Source organism: Ceratotherium simum, chromosome 25 (genome assembly GCF_057802395.1).
Source record: "Ceratotherium simum simum isolate JZ-2026a chromosome 25, ASM5780239v1, whole genome shotgun sequence".
NCBI lineage: Eukaryota > Metazoa > Chordata > Mammalia > Perissodactyla > Rhinocerotidae > Ceratotherium > Ceratotherium simum.
In genome coordinates this window covers 4,337,570-4,348,512 of record NC_141924.1, presented here as the reverse complement: position 1 = coordinate 4,348,512, position 10,943 = coordinate 4,337,570, and the positions used below count along the sequence as shown (strand labels likewise).

Sequence of the window (10,943 nt, the reverse complement as noted above, 5' to 3'; positions counted from 1 at the left end):
GTGGAATACAGCAGGTTCTTAAACTTGATCTCAGTAGAGTGTGCTTATTAAAAAAAACCCCAAGGTGTGGGCCCACTGGTTAGAACAGAAAGCGAGAGGCCTCTGCCCAGGGCTGCTTTCTGCACTGCCCTTTCCCAGCTTGGGACGGCTTCTCTGATCTGGAGTGGGATTATAAACTGACCATTTGCTTCTCAAAATTTCAGCCTGAGGCATGAGAAATAGAACTGTTTACTTCCCCCTCCCCGAGAAGGATGGGGCCATAGCATATAACATGGTCCAACTGAAGTACAGAGCCACATCCTTTTGGAATCCTTTGCCAAATAGAACAGACCGAACTGCATCCATGTTCAGTGTCACATCTTGATTGAAGCAATTGAGAACATCAAGGACTTCAGAGGCCCCATGGCTGTTAAATGCATTCTTTGCAAAATAATGAAGAAATATCAACTTTTTTACATCATAGACAGCAAATTAAGACCTGGGTCAGATTTTTTAACTTAAAATGTTTGCTAGCTTGGATCAAATGTGAAAACCTTCCATGTTTTTCTCCAGAGAAGGGAATTACCAGCCTCCTCTTCTCTTGCCCTTCTCCCCCCGTTCGGCATCTAAAATTCATTAATACGATGAGTAGACACAGTATCACGGAAGCAGGTGCACAGACAAGCCCCCCACCATGAGCTCTGCCTCTTAGGACAAGGGGTGAGCCCCAAGATGAGGGGCATGTGGCCAGAGGGGCCTCGGGCCTCGACTCAGCCTCCTCAAGGCAGGGAGGTCAAGCTTCAGGCCTTGAAGACAAGTGAGTGACGCATCTTTCCAAGATAAAATCATTCACTTTTGGGAAATGTCTTGTCTTCTTAAAGGCACAGATGGTCTGTTCCTTTTTTCAGGCCTAAAAAAAAAGTACCTCACAAAAGATGAATACCACTTAGTACGCTTTTCAGTAAAATTATAGTATTCCCATTCAAGTATCACTATTTTTTTCTAAACTGTATGGTAAAAAGAACTATGTTAATAGTTATTTCTTAAATACTGTGATTTGAGGATTTTTTAAAATGCTAATATAAATATTTTACTAACGTACAATCATGCATCTAATGACTTGGGTTCTTTTGAAATCAGTGTTAATTGACGTATGCTCTTAATAGCCTGGCTCTTGGACCTATTGGAAACACAAAGGAAGCTGAAATATCACAACTGAAATATAACTGCACACGTGCACACACACACACACGTCAAAGCTTTTCATCTATCCTGAGCCACGTAGAATTGATTTTCGCCGTGCAAATCTGTTCCCATTGTCACACTTCACATGCAGGTAGCACAGCAAGTCTATCTCATCATTTCCTCCAGCAAGGCCGCCTTAGACCCAGATCAGAAGTCACTGATTGCACACAGCAGGGTCTCAATGAAGACCATGAACTATTCCTGTGTAGTAGTAAGTAGCCGTCTGCTCTTCAGGGAATTATTACCTGTGGGTTATTACCAAAGACTTTGCAATATGAAATATTCTGACAGAAACAATTTGCACCAGCTGGTTCTCTGGCAGCCTCCAGATGGCCCAACCTGAAGCATAAAACAGAAACCACGGACCCCATGAGTCTCCCATACGTTGTTTTCCTTATCTTGGCAAAATTCCTTCCTGATGTATATCTGTCCCACCCTTGGGATCCACAGGGCCATTCTGCTGAGACATGATGGGAGAGCATTTGACAGACACCCATCAGGATGGTGCAGGTTTCCGAAGCAAGACTGAGCTTGGTTTCTGGGTGTCTGTTTATCGTTACTCTTCTTGGGTGCCTTACACTCTCAAAAGTATTCAGGGCTGACAGACCCTTTGGTTTTTATACTGAACAGGAGCAGTTCCAAAGCAGATCTTTGTGAGCAGGCTGGGGTGTCCTCTCTCTAGGCATGGGGGGCATCCAGGGCCTTGGGAAGTAGGGATGTGCAGAGAAGAGCAATGGTATCTTCCTTGTCACATTAACTGGTAGTGGTTCCAGGCAATTAGAAAATGGTTATAAAATAACTTTAATTTTAAAAAAATCTTGAGTCTTATTCTTTTTCCCATTAGGAGATTGAACTGATCATATATATTGATTTATATCCTGAATTTGGGGGAACTTATATGTTTGGAATGTCCTACTGTAAGACTGATGAATGTAAAGCATTAATTTCAGGGTACAGTTTTGCCTTAATGGTTTTAAAAAATAAACTATTTTTTAAAATTATTTGTTGAGTTTTGAGTGATGCTGTGAGGTGAACTGTTTGGTTTGAAAAAACCAAATCCCCAGCTTTGGTGTCTGCCCTTAGCCCAGAACAATCCTCCCACCCACTCGCCTGAGGTGGTCTTCCCGCGAACAGAGTCCCTTTTTGTCTGTCCTTCAGTGTACAGAATGGACCTCGGACAGTGTGGCCCAGGAACATGACATCCATTTGTCTAAAGTACATGCAGCAGGGGAAGCTTTTAGAAGTGTGGGCATCTGAAAAGAAAACCCAGCACACAGATGGGTCAGTACAAGCTCTTTATTCATTCTCTCCTCAGACACGTTCCTAAGGCCCCCGGGGGGTAAGCTGGCCTTGCAGTAATGACAAAATGAGACAGAGCAGTTCCCACCCTCTAAGAACTAGCAGACAGAAAGAAGGTGAGCTCACAGTTCAGTATATCACCAGTTGCTACCATGGGGACTATGAGAGCAGGAGTGCCGTGGGGGGGGGGGTGCCTGGGGGAGGGTTGCCCCGGGACAGCCGGTAGTCTGTGGGGTTGGACTTCACAGGCACCCAGCGCTGAGTTCGCTATGGAGAGGGGGCAAGAAACAGAATGGTTTTGAGGTGTGAGCATGAGTGAGGGAAGGAAGCCGAGGGCATTCCTCTGCCTTGGAATGGAATTGGGCCTGGAGCTAGAGCCAGCGCCTGAGCAACAGAAAAGGCTAGAAGCACCAACATTCAATCTCTTGATCTACCGCCAGACCCAGAGCACTTGCGGAGAACACTGGTCTCACAAATGTTTCAGGGGAAGGATTATTTTTCAAAACATTAACTAGTTCTTTGGATTTTTAATTATAAACATGATATATGGTCAAGATCAAAAACATTTTCCAAGCATCACATAAGGATGTGAAGTAAAAACTTTATCCCCCAGACCTCCCAGTCGTGTTCTGTAGCTCTCAGCACGCCTCAGCATCTTCCCAGAAGCATACAGGTCGCCTCCCTGTGGACCATTCTGCTGAATGACATCTTCGTGGCGTGAGCACTCACTTTTCTGGCATCTGGGAAGGCAGGAGACCCCTCTACCTGCGATGGCTGGGAGAAGCAGCCCCTCCAGCCTCTGCATGAGCATGGACAGCATGACCCCCCCAGATGTGACCACATATAGGGTCCCCATACTAGATCAACAGCTCTGAGACAGTGGGCCTTTGTCCCTTTGCTGCTGTGTCCACAAGACCCAGCAGAGCAGCGTGGCACATGGAGGCAATTCCTGGGTGTGATGAATCATATGATGGGTAAAAGGAGCCTTCCAGGCCTGGCCCTGTGTGAGCAGAAGCCAGGGGAGGACCTTGCAGGAAGGCCTGGAGCCTCAGCCCTGGAGGAGGAGAGTGAAAGGGCCAGCAAGCCCGGCTGTGGCTTCCCTTTGTCGCCAGTTCCTGCCCTGGGTCTCAGGGAGGGGAGCTGTGGAGCAGCAGGGCTGGGTTTGCAGGATGTCTAGCCTGAGGTCTGCCTTTGGGGGGCCTTCTCTGTATGGCTCCCGGTCCTGTTGCTGCTGCAGGCTGGACCCCAGCTACCTTGAGCTACAGACCCTGTTCCCAACTGCCCACAAACAGGGCAGGGCCAAGCAGCTCCCAGCTCAGCCCCATCCCTGACCCAGAAGCCGCAGAGGCCCAGCTGGCCCAGGAGCCCCATGCAGGGCACTACTGTGGATCTGGCACCCAGCTGCCCTCATGTCCGAGAACTGGGCTGGCTGGCAGGCCTCTTTGATGGAACTTTCCTTTTCTCCAAGTCTTGCCGAATTTCCTGAGGGAAAGCATCGATGTTCTTCTGGACACAGGGGAGGCAAAATCTCTTGGAATAGAATATACTGCATTCCTGAAAGAAGACGGGAAGGAAGGGGGCTGAGTACCACGGGGAGCCTGGTGCAGCTTCTCCTGGAGGCTAGCCCTTCACCACATGCTGGATGGGGCGCTGAGCACGGCCCCCAGGATACACAGGCAGCTGAGAGGAGGTGGGGACAGTGTTGCCAGAGCCAGAACAGCAGGAGGGAGAGCAGGGCCCTGGGGCCCAGCTGGCCTCCTCGAGGAGTGAGGTCTTTGCCTAAGAGAGGGACATGATGGAGGGCTGACGGAGAAGAGGGGCAAAGGACATGATGGAGGGCTGACGGAGAAGAGGGGCAAAGGAGGTCAGACCCTGCAGGTCGGGGGTGCTAGAGGGTTTTCGGCACGTGGGAATCATCCAGTGAGACTGGCGAAGGTGTCCAGGAAAGAGGAATACAGGCCTGGCTTAACCAGGGTGGGAAAGCGGGATGGGACAGAAAGACTCTGGGACTGCCCTGGCTCCACTGCAGGCTGAAGAGAAACGATGAGAAGCTGGGGCACAGGCCACACCCAAATGGTCAGAAATCCCAGATCCCTCCTTCTCCTGGCTGTCACAGCAGTGGGACAGGGGCTTGGTGACCACCAGTGCTGGGAGTGGCAGGGTGTTTGAGGGCCAGCCCCATAGACCAAAAAGGGCCTGGTCGAGTGGCTTCTCTGAGCAGAAGGCCAGAACTGTCCAGCCACGTCCGTTCTGCCCCCGCATCCATCCTCTAACACCAAACTCCAGATTTTCATCCCACACAGGGATTACCTTCCTAGCCCCTCTGCAACTGGGTGTAGCCATGCAGCTAAGTCTGGTCAGTGGCTGTGTGCCACCTCCTGGTCATGCCCTTCAAAGGAATGGGTGTGTGCTCCCTGTCCCTTCCCACCAGTGGAGATGTAGATATGATGGTGGGAGCTGCAGCAGCCACAGTGGCCCCAAGAGACGCTGTGTTGAGGATGGCAGCCGTGCCCTTCCAGCCAGCACTGCATGTTCTGGACTCTTACACAGAAGAAAACTAAGTGAATACTATTTGTCTTAATCAAGCCACTGTATTTTGTGGGTCTCTTTGTTCCTGCACCTTAGAGCATGCCTCAACTAAGACAAGGCTGTGCTTCCTGCAGTTCTCGGAAGAGATCTGTACCCGGGAGGACTCACTTGCTAACAACCTACCATTTATTCAAAGAAACTTAGAGATTTCTGACAGCACATTGGGCACCCTCCCCTCTGCTCACCAAGTGCCGCCCAGATTCCCAGGGGTGGCATTCAAGGCTTCTCCCCACCCAGCCCCACCCCCTTTCCAGTATTAACTTCCCAGCTGCTTCTCTCCCGTCGGAGCCTCAGCCTCGCCAGCCGCACCGTCTCCTCAAACACTCCAAGACTCCGTATGTGGTCTTCCCTCCAGGCCTCTGCCTGAGCTGAGGTTTCTTCACCCTGACCTTTGACGGGCAGAGGCTGACTGTCTAAATGTGGTCTGCGACGCAGCTCCCTTGTTTGCACTTTGCCCCCGACAGAATGCTTGGGACCTCAGACTGTGGGATCACTCAGGTGACAGGGGCCACACTCCTCAGCCACACCCCCATCTGTCGTTGGGCTTTTAGAGTAGGCTCAGCAATTCTGGTGACCTGGGCCCACTCAGCCTCTCCAAGCCTCAGTTTCTTCACCTATAAAATGGTGTAATACTGCTTTGCCTAACTAGGTTTGGGGCAGGACTGAAGGATCCCTCACCAGTAAAACAAGTCCCAAGCATAGGGCCTGGCACACCACAAATGCCCAAGAGAGCACAGTTCCTTCCTCTGGACGGTCCCCCCAGAACAATTAGAAAGAAGGTCACTGTCCTGGGGAGGGAAGGAGTGTGATGGCCCCCTGCAGAGTTGGGGGGAGGAGAAAGAACTATTAGGGGCCCCTGGGGGTGGTGCCGAGCCTCCAAGAATCAATTTCTCTTCCTCAACCCCCACTGAGACCCCCTAACTGACCCTAGCTTGCCCCTCTGCCTGTCCCCTACCCCTGTTGGCTGCAGGGACCCATCCACAGTGAGGTGGACCAGCTGGCCTCTAAGAACTGGCCCCCCCAACTTAGTGACTGTGAGGGCTCCTCGGATCACCAGGAAAGGCTGATATTCACACAGTCCTTGGGAAAGGCTCATATGTCACCTCTCCCACGATCATGCATGTGGGGTCCCAGCCACAGGGAGGAGGAAAGGCAGCCCCAGGGACACGTGGCTTACCTACCGGGCCCACACACACCAGCCTGCTGCATAAACTGCATCGCGAGCCCAGGATCAGAAATCTGTCCTTGTCTGAGGTGAAGGGGTCCTTCATGACGTAGCTCTCCTCCAGGAGGCTGTAGGACAGTAAGTGATGCCAGCAGTCAGAACAGCCCGAACCTCTGCTGATGGAAGCTGGGCAGCAGCATGGACCTCCCCAGGGCCTGCACACTGTGTGGACTCATGGAGGGAGGTGCTGGTCCCCCTGTGCCACCGAGTAGAAACAGAGAGGCAAGCAATGGAGGGCCAGGCCGGAATTGAAATCGGGCCTGCTCTGGGCTCTGTACCAGCTGCGATGGAGAGAACCACTCCTCCTCCGCTGAAAGAAGGGCTGCTGCAAGCGAGCCCCCAGACCCCAACCTGACTCACCAGAGTACAGGCAGGGGCACGAGGTCTGCATCCGAGCTCTCCAAGCCCTCTGCTCACCCCTAGGAATAGTGACGCCCACTCTCAAGCTGCCTGCTTCCACATAGGGAGAAGCAGGGCGCCTTACACCTCTGTATGGTCTGGCCCCACACCGCACAACAGAAAGGAGACCAGAAAGGGGGGTTCCATGATGACCCTGGTTCCTGGTCAGCAGAGGAACCCCAGCCAGAAGAAAGAAGCCTTGCTCCCGCCACTTGTCCCAGGTGAGTAATGTATTGGTCAACTTCCCCCCAACGTGGCATTTGATGAAGGACAAGTTCAGGGTCAACAATCAAGCCCGGGACCCACTGGCTCTACTCTAGGCCTTCCCTGGGCAGATTCTTAGGAAGCTGGTCCTCAGGACTCACTCCCACCAGTGCAAGAGCCGCAAGGCAGGTGGGCTTCCCACTAAGAAAGTGTCTCCATAGGAACCAGCAGGAATGGCAACAAGGCCCAGCCCCAAACGAGGAGACCACCATGGCGCCTTTCACTCCCAGCTGCTGAGCTGTTTCAGCCGGAGCCACGGGGCTTCTACCCACAGCTGGAGCAGGTGATGAACTCTGGCCCGAGAAGGGAGGAAGGGGCTTGGAGGTCCTGGAAGAGCTGGATGGCCCTCGAGCCTTGCCCTGTGCGCCTCCTCAGGTCACACCTGAAGTGGCCAGAGCCTGGAGGGGGTGGGCCCAAAGCACAGCACCCAGGTCCTGTGTCAGACTCAGGTCAACCAGCTCCAGGCAGGGCTTCCCGGGCCCCTGGGCCACTGGTACTCACACGACAGACTGCGTGTCGGGGGGCTTCTGCCCCACATAGCTGTATGGAGCTGTCAAGGCACAGAGCTGGCACTTAAATACGCCCAAGGGACGACACTCTGTCTCACACGCCATCTGCAAGATCAAGAGACAGGGCATGGCACCTTCAGAACCAAGAACTACACACATCACAAAGCCTCCCACTGCTCGCTGCTTACTCACAAGACACAGGGCGCCCCTTACAGACAAGGAACCTCAAGTTCAGAGTGAGCACGAGGCCTGCTCAAGGTCACACATCATTTTCAAGTGGACATGAGATAGTCACCAAGATAGACTATACCCTGGGCCATAAAATGGGCCTCAGACTTTAAAAGACTAAAATCATAGAGTACATTCTCCAAGCCCAAAATAATTAAATTAAAATCAGTAACAAAAAGATACCTGGAAAATCTCCAAATATTTGGAAATTAAATGATATACTTCTAAATAAACCATAGTTTAAAGAAGAAATCACAAGGGAAATGAGAAAATATTTTGAACTAAATGAAAACTAAAATACAATAAATCAAAATATGTACTATGCGGCTTAAGCAGTGCTTACAGGGAAATTCACTGCTTTAAATATTTAAACTGGAAAAAAAGGTTTAAAACAATCATCTAAGTTTCTACCTTAAGAAGCTAGAAAAAAGCAAATTAAACCCAACGTAAATAGAAAGAAGAAAATAATAACACAAATCAAAGGAATAGAAAGTAGACAAACAATAGGAAAAAAACCAATAAAACAAACCTGGTTATTTCAAAACTTCAATAAAGTTGACGACCTCTAATTAGACGGATAAAGAAAAATGAGAAGAAAATACAAATTACTGCAATCAGGAATGAGAGGGGATATCACTAAGACTACAGACATTAAAAGGATAATAAAGGAATGTATGAACTTTTTATCAAATTAGACAATTTAGGTGAAATGGACAGATTTCTTCAAAAAATGCCAATTATCAAAAATGACTCTGGGCCGGCCCCGTGGCTTAGCGGTTAAGTGCTCACACTCCGCTGCTGGCGGCCCGGGTTCGGATCCCCGGCGCACACCGACGCACCGCTTCTCCGGCCGTGCTGAGGCCACATCCCACATACAGCAACTAGAAGGATGCGCAGCTATGACATACAACTATGTACTGGGGCTTTGGGGGGAAATAAAATAAATAAATAAAATCTTAAAAAAAAAAAAATGACTCAGAAATAGAAAACCAGGGGCCGGCCCCACGGCCAAGTAGTTAAAAGTTCAGCGCACTCCGCTTCGGCAGCCCAGGTTTGCAGGTTGGGATCCCAGGCTCGGACCTATACCACTCATCAGCCATGCTGTGGCAGCGACCCACATACAAAAAATAGAGGAAGATTGGCACAGATGTTAGCTCAGGGCTAATCTTCCTCAAGCAAAAAAAAAAGGGGGGACAATTGGCAATAGCTGTTAGCTCAGGGTGACTCTTCCTCAGCAAAAAAAAAAAAATGAAGAAAAAAAAAGAACTAGAAAACCTGAACAGCTCTATAGCTATTAAGAAAATTGAATTCATAATTTAAAATTTTCCTAAAATATGAAATAAAACAACACCAAAATAACTTCATGCCCAGATGGCTTTACTGGCAAATTGTCAAGCATTTAAGGAAGATGTAATACCAACCTATAGAAACTGTTTCAGAATAGAGAGAAAGGAACACTTCCCCAGTGATTTTATGAGGCCAGTATTACACAGACACCAAAACTACCAGGATTACCCTGATACCATTAACCAGACAAAGCTTTATAGGTAAACTATGGACCAGTACAATATCCTTCACTAACACAGATACAAAAATCTTTAGCAAAATATTAGCAAACTGGGGGCCGTCCCGGTGGCATAGTGGTTGAGTTCACATGTTCTACTTTGGTGGCCCTGAGTTTGCCGGTTCAGATCCTGGGCGCAGACCTACTCACCGCTCATCGAGCCATGCTGAGCGGCATCCCATACAGAAGAGCTACAACTCTACAACTATGATATACGACTATGTACTGGGGCTTTGGGGAGGAAAAAAAAAAGAGGAAGATTCACAACAGATGTTAGCACAGGGTCAATCATCCTCAAAAAAAAAAAAAATTAGCAAACCAAATTCGATAATTTATAAGAAGCCTAACACATCATGCCTGAGTGGATTCATCCCAGGAATGCAAGGCTGGTTTAACATTTGAAAACCAATAAATGCAATTCATAACAGTAACAGAATAAAGGAAGAAAACCATAGGATCATTTCAACAGATGCATAAAAAGCACAAGAAAATTCAACAGAATTTTACAAAATTCAAGGCTCCAGGTGGTGCTCCAAACCTAAACAGCTCCCCAGCTGACTACAGAATAAACTCCCTGCCCTGGCATTTGAGGCCTCTTGAACTCAGGTATCATCTTTTTCCAACTACCTCCCGCTCCGTGCACCAAGCTACAGCTCAGTTGGCTCACTCACTATCCTTCCAATATCCCCTGCACTTTCTCACCTCCTTGGCTTTGCTCCCGCTGTTCCTTCCACCTGGAAGGCTTTCCCCACATCTCTACCCATGCAATTTCCCTCTGGCTGTCTTAACGATTTCCTCTTTATCTTTGGCTTTCAGTGGTTTGAATATTTCATTTACTTTCTTTTTCTTTTAAACTTATTTATCCTGCTCGTGCTTCTTTAAGCAGTCTTTGATCTGTGGTTTGCTATCTTTCAGTATTTTTGGAAAATTCTTGACCATTATTCTCCAAATGTTTCTTCCGCCCCTTTCTTTCTCTCTCCTCCTGCTGCGATTCCAACTGCAGACGCGTGAGACCGCCTGCTACCGTCCCACAGCTCGGGGACCCCCTGTTCTGGGTTTGTGGGTCACTCTCTTTTCTCTTGTGTTTCAGTTTGGGGCATTTCTATTAACCTGTCAAGTTCACTGACTTTTTTCCCTCGGCTGCCTCAACTCAGCTGACATGCCCTCTGAAGGCATTCTTCATCTTATCCCCAGCGTTTCCACCTGCCTCTTCCTCACGGTTTCCTGAAAGGCCCCGCACGTCCAGGCCCGACCCCGGACCCGCAGCCCCTCCGCCGCGAGCGCCGCCACCCGCCGCAGTGGCCCTTCCCGCGTCCTCCGTCCCGTCGCCAGCGCCGCGAGCACCCGGCGAGCACTGGCCTCCCCACCGGCCTCCACCAGGGCGCCGAGTCCAGCCCGGCGAGCGGGAGGCGCTGGGAGGGACTAGGCCTCGGCGCGCGCGCCCCCGCCAGGCCGCCAGGCCGCGCACTCACCTCCGCCCCCGCAGCCCCGCGCGGCCCCGGCCCACAGCGCGTGCGCGGCCCCGCCCTGACGGCGCCCGACTGCGGGCGCATGCGCGGGACGGGGCGGGGCTTCGTGGCGGACTTCCGCCTCCGCCGCGTCGTCCCAGCCCCTGAGCTTTAGGGGCGCGGCGCGGCGGGGC

At 50.5% G+C, this 10,943-nt stretch overlaps 1 protein-coding gene across 5 annotated transcripts; it reads right to left on the bottom strand.

Moving 5' to 3' along the window:
- Window positions 1-2,505: 2,505 nt before the first annotated feature.
- Window positions 2,506-10,703, bottom strand: CDPF1 (cysteine rich DPF motif domain containing 1). 5 transcript variants are annotated; one of them, XM_087448740.1, is made up of 5 exons: window positions 10,004-10,703; window positions 8,267-8,302; window positions 7,502-7,614; window positions 6,290-6,405; window positions 2,506-4,077 (listed from the first exon to the last, which is right to left on the bottom strand). In XM_087448740.1, exons 3-5 carry the CDS (start codon window positions 7,612-7,614, stop codon window positions 3,839-3,841), a joined length of 468 nt encoding a protein of 155 aa, XP_087304866.1. In that variant the 5' UTR covers window positions 8,267-8,302; window positions 10,004-10,703; the 3' UTR covers window positions 2,506-3,838. The 5 variants fall into 5 exon arrangements, with proteins under 5 accessions (XP_087304866.1, XP_087304867.1, XP_087304868.1 ...); XM_087448741.1 differs by having other exon boundaries at window positions 10,429-10,703; XM_087448742.1 differs by having other exon boundaries at window positions 10,509-10,703.
- Between the last annotated feature and the right edge of the window lie 240 nt (window positions 10,704-10,943).

Coding starts and splice junctions, on each gene's coding strand:
- CDPF1 (XM_087448740.1), bottom strand. CDS start 7,614: ATGGCGTGTGAGACAGAGTGTCGTCCCTTGGGCGTATTTAAGTGCCAG. Junction 6,406..7,501: donor CCCGACACGCAGTCTGTCGT/GTGAGTACCAGT, acceptor ACTGTCCTACAG/CCTCCTGGAGGAGAGCTACG. Junction 4,078..6,289: donor GGTGTGTGTGGGCCCGGTAG/GTAAGCCACGTG, acceptor GTCTTCTTTCAG/GAATGCAGTATATTCTATTC.